Genomic DNA, 15456 nt, shown 5'->3' on the forward strand with positions numbered 1-15456 from the left:
AGTAAATAGAGAAAAAGAGTGAAATATTTGTTATAATTCATAATGTAATAATATTACAAAACTTATGAAATATGCGCATATTTATAAGCACGGGAAAAAAGAACAAAGGAAATATATTTTTAAAATAGTATATCTGCCAAATTGTCATAAATACATACTTTGCATGCCCATAAAATCAATAAAACGAATGTCAAATGATGAAATAAAGAAAATTTTGAGATTATATAATTCAATATTTCCCACATAAAGTGTTATGAGTATGTTGCTGAAATATTTTCTACAAATCTTTCTGATAAATATCATAACAAATGTGATACGAATATTTCATTGTGTTAATTTTAACAATATGCATATGAATTCACAAGGCAATGTTTTGAGAACCTCTAATAAAATTTTTCCACATTTTAATAATATAAATAACAAAAAAATAAACCAATCAAATTTGTATTTGTTTATAAACTATCACCATTTATATATACAACAAAAAAATATCAATTTTTTTAAAAACAATAATCGTATATATTCACAATATTATAAAAATGAACCATTTTATAATACATCAAACCCTATATTTAACTATGAAATTTTGGATTTAATTAAAATTTATGGAAGATTAGCTGATCATTCTGAACATATATCTCAAAATATAAGTATAGACATAAATAAAAATAAATTTAATGAAGTACCAAAAGATAGTAAAAACTATAATTATACAAATAGCAATTCAATTAAAGAAAATGAAAATGATGGAACTAAACAGAGTATTATATATCGTATTTTGAAACGAGTTTTTTATTTTTTTCAAGGAAAAAATATAAATGATATAAAGAAAAAAGGATATTGGTTTGATCACTTTTTAAAATATGGAGAAATGAATTATGCAGATTTTAAAAAATCTATTAAACTTTTAAAATTTAAATGGCCAAAAGATGCAATATTCCCATCATACAATATTTTCTTATTCGAAAAAGGAATAAGTAAAAATTCTGATTCTCCACAAATTAGAACAAAAGTAGAAAATTATTTGCAATGTCAAGATATAAATGAGCATCTTTTGAAAACCTGTTTTTATTGTTTTGGTAATGGAAAGGAACATATAACTGCATATGATGTTCTTGATACTTTTCGAAAGTGGCATAATTATGAAAAAAACAAAAAAAAATTTAAAAACAATGAAAAAGAAGGCGATTATATAGACTGGTTTATTTTCAAAAATAAAATCGATTTATGTGCAATTAAAATGCACGAATCAGTATAATTTTTTTTTAATCTTATTTAGGAAAAAAAAAGTCACTATTATAAATAACCTTTGAAGAAATATACTACTAATATTACTAACTGTCTAGTGTGTGCAAATTTATTATCAAATTAAAAAAAAAGAAATAATATAACATGATATTATTTCATTTCGTATGATTTCCTAAGTTATACAAATAATTAAAATGATACAAATATTAAAATCTTAGTATTTGAATTAATTTTAATTACTTCCCTCTTTTTTTTATGTTTGTTTTGTTCTACAACGGTTTAAGACAAAACTTGTATTCTAATTGACTTTTTTATTTTTTATGTATTTTTTTATTTTATTTTTCATTTTTCACGACCCACAGTGAGCATAGTTCCTTCCCACTCGTTAAACATTCCAAATTGTTAAAAGATAAATATATAATTAAAAAAAATTCGTAATAGTTATCTACATTGCTAAACAATAAAAATGTATATTCTCTTCATTTTTCAAAATAAAAAAATGTGGATAATGTTTTGCTATCAAAAATGTGGAACATCAATAAAAATAGGAAATAAAATAATTAAAGGAAAACAAAATGTAGAAAAAATTATATATTAATAATTTTTATAAATACAATAATGTATAAGAAAAAATATAAATAATTCAAATAACATAAAACATTATAAATGGTACATATATGCTTCAACTTGGCCATGAAAATATTATACTAAAAATCGTAATGTAATAACACGCATACAATATTATTCCTAAGTATGTGTGTAGCCATGCAATGCAGCCATGCCTACATATATATATGTTTATATACTCATATATCAACACATGAGTTTGTATGAACAAGTGTATGTATTACACACATATTTCTTCAAATGTGTGCAAATGCATTAGTATAATACTTTGTGGCATATATAATAATATAAATTATTAAATAAAAAAAAAATTTAATTATTTTTTTTTTTTAACAAAAATTTCACAACTAAAAAATCATAAAAATGTGAAAATAAAAACATAAAAATAACAATAGTATAATAATACTACTTAAATAATAGCAAAGAGTTAAAATAGGAACAAATTGTAATAGAATTTTATTTTTAATCAATGTATTCTCAATATTTCATACCATTATAAGTCAAAGTATATTTGATTTCTTTTCCATTTTAACATGATTTAATTGGTATGTAGTTTATATGGTAGCAATAAATTAAATTATTTTTTTTTGTTCACAATTTTTTCTTTGCTTCTGTTACTTTTGTATGGAGGGGTATATTGAAAATTCTTTTTTGTTAATCTTAAAATAGATGCACCAAACATATAAATAGAACCAAAATTTTCTAACCATATAGACTTATATAATGCATGTGATCCAATTGTAGAATTAATAATAATTTCAGACCACACAGAATTTTCAAAATTATAAAAAAATAAATCGTTTTTTGGTAATGTTGAATTTTTGCATTCCCCTCCTAATATAAACATATAATCATTTATGATAATACTACTATGCCTATATCTTTTTTCTGGTATATTTCCTTTACCTAGAATTTCAAAACATGCATTTGTTTCAATATTATATAAATATAAATTATTACAAAAATTTAAATTTATTTTATTTTTATTAAAACTATAATAATTTATTCCACCAAATATATATAAATTATTTTTATAATAATTACATGTATGACCTGCCCTTCTACCTAGCCATTTCAACTTTTTCATTTTTATATTTTTTTTTATCATTTCACATATATATTTGCATTTTGCATTTTTCCTACAATTAATACAACTCCCTTTCACCTTTTCATTATCATTCTTCACTTCTTCATTTATGTTTGAATTATCAATGAATGGGCTAAGATATGCATTGCTACTATTTCCTAAACAATGATTACTTTTTTCATCACTTAATATACTTACCGAATCAAAAATGAGATTATACAAATTATCTTTATCATTACCTTGGCTACTGGTATTTTTATTATATTTTTCAACTGTATTTTCTATTTTTTTTTTTTTTTTTTTTGAAACATTATTGCTTATTTCTAAGCCAGTAAATAGCTGTTCATCGATGTGATGTTCATTTTTATTTGTCCCCAAATCTTTAGTAGAATAATACTCTTTTATAGTTGTAATAATTGGCGAGTTAGTATTATTACTATTTTTTTCACACACATTAAACTTGTCTTTTTTATTCGCATTTTCAACACTTTCAACATTTTTAACATCCTCATCGATGGGGGGAAAAAGATGGAACTGATCATTTTCACTATTTGTCGCCTCTTTTCCTATATTTTTTTTTTCGCTAGGTATAAATGATTCGTAACTCTCTACATTAAAATCGTATAATTTATGCCATTCCTTTGAATTAATAAAGTTTTCGTAATTATTATTATTAACATGGTCATGTAAAGTGGTATTTTCCACATGAACATGTTCATAATATTCTTCGTTTATTTCAGATTTAACATCAATATTCTCACTTTTGCATTCGTGTAATTCTATCCATTTGTTCATATAAAAATCATATACATATAAATCATTATATATAATATCAATATATTCATTTTTTTCTTTAATTGTATTTCCTTTACCACCGAATAAATAAATTAATGAACATAATTTTTCATTAACGCTACAAAGTGAAAAATAATCTCGTGCTTTTATTATTTGTTTTTTTGAATTTTCATTTTTTTCATCACCAAAAAATTCATCAAATTTAGATATCCCATTTACATATATATATTCATCTGAAATTTCTTCCTTTTCCCTTTCTGCTTCGCTATAAACCTGTTCATAATAATCAATATCCTCATTTTTACCATTTTCCATGTTATAGTTGTACATATTTAATTCTGGTTTATATCTCTCTTCTACATCAGTTTTATTAACTAATGAATTCACATGTTTATTTTTTACACATTGCTTGTTATACGATCCTGAACTAACATCATTATTATTTTTGGCAAACTCCCTAATTTGCTCTTTCCTTTTTTGTTCATTATTATTAATATCTGAAATATTTGATTTTTTTTTTTCATAACTAGATATAACTATTACCCCGAAAAGGGTATTCATATTATTAATATTCACTTTGCATATATTCATAAATTGTGAATTGCTACTTATAATAAATAAATAATCATTTAAATAAACCATATCCGTATAATTTAAAAAAGAAATATTATTTACATATTTATGTAATACATATTGCTTTTCACTTTTATTTTTCATATCATACATATTTGGAATATCAATGTTATTTTTTTTTATTGATATTTCTTCATATATATCTAAAAATATGTACCATACATTATTATATGGTGTGTATAAATAAATACACTTTTTTATTTTATCAAAAATATATATGTTATCATTTAGCACACAAACACCATCACACCGATTTTTATAAACCTTTTTATCAAATCCTATATTATATATATTAAATTCGTAACATAATTTACTATTTTCTATATTCAAGTTCATTATCCCAATTCCACTATTATGTTGCAAAATTTTATTATTATTCCTGTCATTACTAATATTACTATCACGGATATATAGCTTGCTATTATTCCTAATACTATTAATGATATATTTTTTTTTTTTCGAATCTTTAATATTTCCTGATTTGTTCAGGTAGCTAGCCATTGTTTCTCTCTTTTCATTATATTCTTCCTGACTATCCTCCGCATGTTCATTTTTTTTTTTGACATATCTATCAATATTCCTGTCATTTACTATTAAAGTGTGTGCTGATGATTTTGATGAATGACTATTGTTACTATAATTATTATTATTATTATCACTGAAATGGCTAATCAAATTTTCATTTTCAATATTATTATAATTATATGCATTAATATTTCGATTATATATATTCTTGCTTTTGCTATACAAATAATTTATTATATTCATAATTACATTGCTTAGTATTTCAAAAGAAAGCGGTAAATTAAAATATTATCAAATTAAATAAGGCGATAATACAAAAAAAAGAGAAAATTTCTGCATGTGTGATGTTTGTTTCTTATATTTATTTGTCTTTGAACTATTTATGTATTTTAAATATAATAAACTCCTTAATATGCTTGTATAAATCATAATATATATAACTTTATATTTTCATTTTTAAAATAAATATATTTGTTGTATTTATCATTTAGTCAAAATACTCCTTTTTTACAAGTCACACATATATACATATATATTTAAGAAGAAAATTTATAATGCTTTTTTTCTGGAATAATTTTAAGAAATTATTTCTATTAAAGCAGTTTTGAAAATGCCATGAAAATCCTAATAAATATATATATATATATGCATAAAATGGAAATAGTAGAAATTAGCAAAACCACGGATACTCCAACTTTTAATAATTTTGTAAATAACGTATTAATGACTCGTTTCTTTATATTCCATACATATTAGTTATATATGCATGATTTCATTAGTGTATATTCAATTGTTCTATATACTAATACTATAATCCAATTATATAATTTTTTACAATATCATTAAAAAAATATTAAGTAGTATTATAAATATGTATTAAAAAATAAAGTGAATACATACTATATTAATGTTACAGGATCGTTATTTTACTATTTAATAAAAATGATGTTTATATAATGAACCTGCTATGATCATTTTTTTTCATTTCTTCTGCAATCGTTATAGTTATATATATATATATATATATATATATATATATATATATATATATATATATCAATTAAGTATTCAATTATTATGTATGCGGGTATTTAATTTCATTATCTATGTATTTTGAGAAATATTCCAAAATTATTGTAAAATGTTCACACGAAAAATGAGTATTATTTCCAGTAAAATTAATTATCTTTATCATATACTTACATATATAATCTCATATTTATATTCGAACAAACTTATTTTAAATCATTATCAATTAATTATAATACATTATTTTTTTTATCAAATTTATATATATACTATTAATAGCATAGTGTGTATACATCAATATTATCATATTAATACTATTATTGTAATCAAATTTATTATATATTATCGATTTTGTATTTTTGTCGTTAAAACACGCTATATTTATTTCTCATGAATATTCATAAATCTTTAAAAATATATGAATGTAAAATTGTATATTAATTTTTTTTATTCTATATATGTGTATAATTATTGTTTACAATTCAGCTATATTAAACATATTTATACCTTGTTAATTTTTTGAAGGTTTTAACTTTTTGTTAAATTAAGTTTTTGGAAAAAATTATATATCTATTTAGGAAATTTGTTTATTCGTTTTTTATTTAATCAACGTTATAAATTAAAAATTATTTACATAAACAAAGCTAAGAATTAGCTAACTTTTGTATAAAAAAATTTAGTATAATATATTATAAGGGCATATATATAATAGTAAATTATCAAAGTAAATGAAAAAAAAAAATCATTTAATATATTTTGTAACCCGCAATTGAAAAATGATAACTTATTATTTTATAAAAAAATAACATATTCCATCGTTTTATTTTTATATGTGTATTCATCCTTATTTATAGTTTGAATTATGTATATATATATATATATAACGTACCAATTTCATAATTTTTAGATTATATTGATATTCACATAAAAAAACAAACAAACCAACTAAAAAATAAAAACCTTTTGTTTATATTCAAAAAATTAAAAAATATATCCCTTAATAGTCCAAACTATTTTTTAAATTTTCTTTTAGGCATAGTATATATTTATATATTAAAAATTATTTTATGCTATATTTATATAATAAAAAAATAGTATAAAAAAATACATATATATACAACCACACAAAATATTATATATATTTCTTAAGAAAATCAAAAATTTGAAATGCAATTAAATGATATGGTGAATTATATATTATTAATATAAAGTATTTTTTATTATTTTAGGTACTTATAAATTTGAAAAAAGTTTATAAATTAAAATGTGATATAAAATAAAATCTTTAGCACATTTCATTTTTTTTGGGGGGCTAATTTGATTATATTTTATCTTATCGCCCATAATAATGAAAAAAACAGAAAAACAGAAAATATAATAATAATAAATAACAACCAACAATTATCATAGAATAACCTATTTTATAAAATAAGAACAAATCTACTAGCTATGCTAACCAATACTATACTGAAAAATAACAAAAAAAATATTAATTTTTGTTTATAAAATTTGATATTAAATTTAAATTTTTTATTTGTTCACTTAAATTTTAATTAAAAAAAAACATAATAAATTAATATACTTATAGTATATACTTTTATTACAATTATAGATTTATATTATGTACAAATACAACAATAATAACTGGCTATATAAATATGCATATTATATACTTAAATGCATGTCATTTTTTTTCTTAGCCTTTTTTTAGCACCCCTTTTGAATAAACTATGAAATAAAAAAAAATAAAAATAGCTATACAAAAAATATTATGAAAAACGAAACAATTACATAACAATACATGATTTATTATATAATAACACCAATAAAGAAATAGGTTTTTGTAAGTTTTTATAGGTTTTTTTCAAAGATAAGCATTTTATTTATGTATAATTTTTAGGTTAAATAATATATATAACTTATATTTTTATTGAATGTTATATATTCAAAAATTATACATATGTATATATGCATGGTTTATTATTTTTTTTTTATGCATTATATGTAATATTTTTTTGTCATTTTTTTATGTAAGCTATATTCTTATATACCTCAAATATGCTTGTTTATTTATATGTTGTAAAATTTTATTTTTTTTAATAACAATTTAAATACACAAATAAGCAGACACATATAAATACAATACATATATTGCTATTGTGTATAGTACTTATGTTTTTCCCCGCTTTCTATATGCAATGTATACAATATATATAAATATGCAAATATACAATATACAAAAATAATTTTGCATTTGTAATATAGATAGTAAAGCCATATTCAACAACTTAATATTGTACATATATTAATTTGTTTTGAATTTTTATTTTCAAATTTTGCATCATTATAATTTTTTTAGATTTAAAAAATATATAACCATTGATTTAATTTGTACTTTTTCAAGTTATTAATATATAGTTTATTTAATAATGAACCATACATATATATAATTGGATAATCATGTACTTAAAACTATTTTTATTATCTTAAAATCGAAATAAATTGTGTTTTATTATTTCTATTTTAGTTCTACACACGATTTATATACATATATATACACCCATCAAACTATTATGCGTTTTTAAAATTTGTTATGAATATATATTTCTATAAAGCATAATCAATATAGTATATTAAATTTTTCCTTTCATTTTTTAGAAACATACTATTGATATTATTTTTTATAGAGACGGCACACAAAGAAAAATATATAATCCTATATTTCGTGTTATAGCATTAACATTGTATTTGAATATATGATGCTATGTTTGCATATTTAAATATTTTTCAACTTCATTTTATGAAAGGTATTATGATATTTGTGTGCAATAGATATATATCAATAATAGCATTATTCGATATACATATATATATATTTAAATAATTTATATGTTTTGTAGAAAATCCATATCAAATTGTAGTCATATATATTACTGTTTATTTGCACATATACTAGCTATTTTTCGTCTTTTTTTTTAATTAAGTATATATGTATTGTTTTAGTAGTATTTAGTAAACTTCAGAAATAAGTTTTATTTTAATCATATATAATTATTTTTTTTTTTTTTTTTATAAGTTATATATACAACATTATAAAAATTTTACAAATTTTCTAAATTGAAATTCTATATCCATTAAATCGAAGGGCATCATCTTATAAAAAAAAAAATTATATTTTTAATGGAAACCAAGTAAGAAAACAAATTAATAAATAACATAAAAAACATAAATAATATATATGATTGTATTTCACTATACATTTATGCATTCGTAAATAAAGTTTAAGTTGTGGTATGAAAATGCAACATCGTTTCTAAATAAATAATAATAAAAATACTTAAGAATATATTACCATAATTTATATATGTATACATGAACTTTTTCATACCCAATATTCCTATTTTGTGAAAGTACAATAATTAACCATATTTCATGCATTTATAATAATTATTAAAATATAATACTCATAATATATATATATGCACAAACTGTATGTAAGTATTATATATATGTACATGAAATATGAATATTTATTATTTTAAGTACAATTTTCCTATAGATTTTTAATGTATTTTTCATTTTTTTAAAGTAATCCATTCATTACCCATATAAATAAAATATAAAGTTTATATTTAATTGTACATATATATATATATATATATATATATTTAGTTTTGCCTTAAAATAAAAATTGTGAAAATATATAAATCAAAACAAATGAAAAAAATATATAATACGTACATACATAATAAATATTATGCATATGCTTATGCAAAAAATATTTGTATTTAATTTTATTTGTTAGGTTTTATTTATATGCAAATTTATATAGAGATTATTTTATGTATCATAATCTAATGGGCTATAAATAACAAAAAATTTGGAATAAAAAAATATTTTGTATACAATAATAATAGTAAATATAAGAATATCTTTAAATTAATATATATAATGTGCATTTTAATGTTTATGTATATCTGATTACCCAATGCTATATATTAATAAATTAGTGATAGTTATTATAAGATTAAATAATATATATATATGTACATATGAATGCTCTACTTCCTCATTTTGTTATTTTCATTTTTTTAAATTAAATGTATATTTTTTTATCAAGTATATATATATAAATATTTCGATGTAACGTTTTTCTTTTAAAGAGCGATCAAATGAAAATTCACATCATTATATATACATATGTACAAGGATATTATTAATATAATACATTTTTATGTATACAAGATATATTTATATATAATTCATTTCATTTAATTAACATGTAATATCTAATTTTCATTTTTTACATGTTTCTTTTATATTACAATTCTTATTTTTTTATTTATATTTACATGTGTGCTATTATTATATATTTAGGACAAATTTTATTTGCATAATATTAAAAAAAATTATTTTTTATTAAATTCATACAATTTTTAGATTGTATATACTTGTGTTTATTTATATATATACATACATATATATATATATATATATATATATAATATACATATATGTATGTGTGTGTACCATCTATTCCTATATTCAAAACTTCTTTATCTTTATATATTTTATTTAAGCGCTTACAAAAACAAGTTCATTATTAAAATATTTTATGCAAAATTAAATTAATTTTAAAAATTTTATATATATACATTTTTATTTTTACAAATATATTCAAAGTTTTTATGCTTATTTTTATTCCTATGAATATAGATACACTAATTTGTAATCCTTTATAAGTACATATATATATATATATATATTATCTATAATTTTATTTATTTTTGATATTTCTTTGTATTATATATAACAATTTGTAACTTTGGTTATATTATTCATTACGTCTTTTTCATTTTATTACAAATTTTATCTTCCATGCTTATTGCATATGCATATATAGGAAAAATGAATATATCGAATATGTCGGAGCAATCTGAGCAAGGAAGTTTAAATAATAGTAACATTAGTATTTCAGAGAATAAAAATAATTTATTTATAATAAATGATAATGGGAGTTTTATTGACGATAATAATATTCTAGAAGATGATTGTATTACTCCAAAAGATGATGATGAAAATATTAATTCAAAAAAAAAAAAAAAAAATGATATAATAAATATAAATGAAAATAAAAACACAAGAATTGGAAGAAGTATTCCACATTATGATTCAAATGCTACAACCAGAAATGTAATAACAAATATAATTTCAAATAGACAAAATTTTAATGAACTTAACAATGGTATAACTAATTCTTTGAAACTTTCGAATAATAACAATAATAATATGAACGTTAGTTCGAATTATAATAATATTGAAAATAATATATGTACCTCAAATAATATCAATCCTAACATAAATGATAATAATATAGAAGGCTTACAAAATATTATAAGAATTGAAAATCAATCATCACATATTAAAACTATTTCTTCAAATATTTCACAAACAAATCCATGTAATATAAATATTATGTCGGGGCAAATAAATAGTTTCGTAATGTGTAATATGAATTTAGCACTTACCCCAATTCAAGAAATTAATGAATATAATATAATTAGAGAAAATAATTCCCCAGACTTTAATATTTCAGATAATATCCAACAACATATTCCAACAAATAATTGTGATTTTAATAAATTCAGTCAAACTCAAAATCACTATGTTGGAAATACAAATCAAAATGAACAACAAAATGAACAAAATAATAGCACAAATCAAAACACCCCCAATAGTAGTGAAACTGGAAATGAAAATAATAGCAGAAATAGAGACACTCATAATAATAATAATAACAGAAATAATAGAAGTAGCAATGGTAATAGCAACAATGATGAAAATGATGATAATGATAATGGGCATAATAGTGAAAATGGGAATAATAATGAAAATGGGCATAATAATGAAAACGATTTTAGCGAAGAAATCGAAAATGAAGAAGAAATCAAAGAAAATCCATCTAATGTGTTAGTTAATAATAATAATAACACATCCGGAATTAATATTGTTGATAATTTAACACAACATTTACAAAAAGAATTAACATGCCCTATATGTTTAGATTATTTTTATTTACCCGTAACTATGAATTGCGGCCATACATTTTGTAGATATTGTATAGGGCACAATAAATTAAATGGAAAAAATTGTCCATTATGTCGACAACCTTTAGGGCATTCCTCATGTATAAATACAATATTATCTAATTTAGTTCGTATATATAATTTAAGAAGAAAATCTTTAAAAATATATAAATCGATTGAAATAGTAAACACAGTAGATGATATTTGGTGGAACGAAAATTTTATAAAATCGCAAGTAAGTGTCTCTTTATTTTTAAGAATATTTTTACATGATATGATATCACCTCCAATTTTTTTTGATGATTTATCATCATGTATAATAGATTTTTTTACTGTTAATAATTTATGGTCAAAAGCCAAATATGTATTTAATATAAATGACTGTAAAGCTTTTAGTGAACTAGTTGGATATGATAAAGACAATAAAGAATTAACAAATGAGAGGCTTCATGCTTGGGTTGAAAGATATATAACACAAAATCCATCAATGTGCATGAGGAAAGATGAAAAAATTATTTTAAAATTATATCAAGACAGAACCCATAGAATAGATAGTCATATATTTGATTCATCAGTTTTACCAAATAGGCTTCCTTGGGATGGTGGTAGACATGCAAAAAGTTTAATTCATATGCCTCATTCTTCTGTTTCTTTATCACATCTATTATTTGTTAAAGTAGATAATAATAATATCGGAGTTGTAGATTGTGGATCAACTATTGGGACAATGATTAAAGTTAATAATTATCATGTATTAAAAGAAGGAGATATAATACATATTGGTGACAGATTAGAAGTAACCGTTTCTATAGATAAGAATACTGCGGGTATGCCATATAAAGGATATGTTTGGAATAAAAATTCAAATAAAGTTTTAGATAGACATGAACTTAATGAATTAATTAAATCTGAATCATCTACACCTACAGATACAGGAGCTATATCTACTGATCCTATTACTGGAAAAATCATAGATTCAAATAATATTAATGAAATAAATTTAAATAATAATTCTGATATTAACATTTTAGAAGATAATAATACATTACTTAATTATTGTGAAAATATTGAATCAAACTTATTAATTAAATTTGATTTTGGAACAGTAAAAGAAGAAATTACATTAAAAACAGAATACATAGATCCTAAAGGAGTTGTATTAGGTCGTGGACCATATGCACAATCTAGTTATAAAAAAATATCTGTTACAAATTCGAATGGATATGTATCCCGAGAGCATTGTTTAATTTATTATGATGGATCTAAACCATCTGGTGAACGATGGCTTTTAAGAGATACAAGTACATTAGGAACATTTTTAAAAATCAAACCTTTTTCAGAACCCGTACCATTGCCAATAGGTTCTATATTTAAAGCAGGTCAATGTAAAATAGAAGTATGCTCTCATGATACTTTACAATTTGCACAATATCCTGAACGATCTATATCATTACATAATACAAATAATCCATCAAACACAGATAACTTTAACAATAATAATTATGGTGATAATAGAAATATTGATAATGATTCGAATCATGGTAGAAACAATAGTTCTGGAAATAGTGGAAATAATAGTAATGGAGCAAATTCACGTAATTATAGAAACAATCAAAATCAATATTATAATCAAATGGGTTCAGATTTAAACATACCTTTAAATAATAATTTAATAAATTCTGAAACTAGTGCAAATAGTGAAACAAGCACACATAGTAATGGTGAAAATAATCTTAATAATCAAAGAGGATGTTATAATTTCAATTTTCATATTGGACAAAATACTAATGATATATCTGAACCTTTAAATGATAATGCTTATTATAGTAGTAATACTAATCAATATAATTTCAATAGTGAAGTTATTCAAAGTTTTGTTCAAAGTAATGGCCAACTTGCAAATCATGAAAATAACATTATTTCAAGAAACATTATTAATCCTAATTCAGAAGCTCAACATACTAATAGAGATACATATTTTTATAATTATTTAAGACATGAAAGAAATATTCAAAATATTACAAATCTAAATGATATTAATTGTATTAACCCAGTGAATAATACAAATCCATATTGGGCACGTTATAACCGTGGAGATGTTAGAAATTGTATTCCATATACTATGAATCAATGTGAATATCGAGAAAATGTTAACAATTATTATGCACATGTTAATCAAATAAAAGATGAAAATGTTGAAGAAGAATTATATTATGAATCCGAAATTAGTAGACAAAATCTAAGTATTCCTAATTTTTCTCAAAATCAAAGTGGTGGGGGTGATAACTGGGATTATAGGTATTAAATTATATAAAGCATTAATAAAAAATTTCAAACTTTTTATTTGTAATTACCATTTTATTTTTTCAAAAAAAAAATAACTATCTTATCATTTACATATATGTACATGGAAACTTTTTAATTTGTAGGTATCAATACATGCATTTTTAAGAGATTATGGAAAAACTAATCATATTTACCGTCCTTATGAAAAAATTTCAGAAAATTTTATTTATATATAAAATAAAAAAAAAAATAATTTATCAAAATGTTTATAAAAATTTAATTGAAGTTAAATGTTTTTTTCTATGCAAGTATTGTTTCGAAAATAATTATCCAATATTAGTTTTATTAAATTGTTTTCAATTTCAAACAATCATATATCGCGATCCCATATTCTTATTTCATATAATGAAAGAAGATGGAAACTGTATTTAAATTTGTTTTAATTATATTATCGTTTAATAATGTAGTAAGTTATAAAACATATCTATATATTATTCGACCATTTTACTGTTAAAAGCCATTATAGGTGCACATTCATTTTATTAGCAAGTAAACTTACAAAAATTAAAAAACTCGCAATTGATGAAGTAAAGCAATAGTGTTTTTCTGACTAGAAAGTTTGATTTATAGTAAGTGCACATTATGCTATTTTTTGTGTATATCTATGAAGTTATTAAAATTAAAAAAAAATATATATATATATATATATATATTCACAAAAGGTTTATTTGTATAATATGTATAAATAAACTTAACAATTATCCCTTTTTTTTTCATAAATAATTGTTACTTGCTCAGATAAGCGTGCATGTGCATGTTTGAGAACCGAGGTATGTATAATATATACTATACATATATATATACTATACACATATACATATATATATACTATACATATATATGCATGTATTATGCCACCGTTGTCTTTTTTTTCAACCATATATAGTTGAAAAAAAAAAAATAGAAGAACTGTTGATTATTTTTGTATATTAGTATAATTTTTTATATATATGTATGTTTATTCTTATATGTATTATTCTATGTTAGTCTCAGTGTTGATGCGCTTAGCCCATATAAATTAATTTTCCCTTTTTTTTTTTTTTTTATAAATTTTTTATTATAATGCATAAATATAGTAGA

The 15456-nt window shown here is 20.7% G+C and overlaps 3 protein-coding genes across 3 annotated transcripts; 2 read left to right on the top strand and 1 right to left on the bottom strand.

The window, feature by feature from the left end:
• Positions 1–253: 253 nt before the first annotated feature.
• On the top strand, positions 254–1258 carry PBANKA_0604000 (conserved Plasmodium protein, unknown function; the record flags this gene model as incomplete). The annotated part of the gene is made up of 1 exon (XM_034568564.1): positions 254–1258. One exon carries the CDS (start codon positions 254–256, stop codon positions 1256–1258), a length of 1005 nt encoding a protein of 334 aa, XP_034420541.1.
• A 1194-nt stretch (positions 1259–2452) lies between these two features.
• Positions 2453–5158, bottom strand: PBANKA_0604100 (kelch domain-containing protein, putative; the record flags this gene model as incomplete). The annotated part of the gene is made up of 1 exon (XM_034568565.1): positions 2453–5158. One exon carries the CDS (start codon positions 5156–5158, stop codon positions 2453–2455), a length of 2706 nt encoding a protein of 901 aa, XP_034420542.1.
• A 5694-nt stretch (positions 5159–10852) lies between these two features.
• PBANKA_0604200 (zinc finger protein, putative) lies at positions 10853–14481 on the top strand (the record flags this gene model as incomplete). Its single annotated transcript, XM_034568566.1, has 2 exons — positions 10853–14328; positions 14460–14481. The coding sequence occupies 2 exons, from the start codon at positions 10853–10855 to the stop codon at positions 14479–14481; spliced, it is 3498 nt and encodes a 1165-aa protein (XP_034420543.1).
• Between the last annotated feature and the right edge of the window lie 975 nt (positions 14482–15456).

The sequence above is a fragment of the Plasmodium berghei genome (genome assembly GCF_900002375.2).
Source record: "Plasmodium berghei ANKA genome assembly, chromosome: 6".
NCBI lineage: Eukaryota > Apicomplexa > Aconoidasida > Haemosporida > Plasmodiidae > Plasmodium > Plasmodium berghei.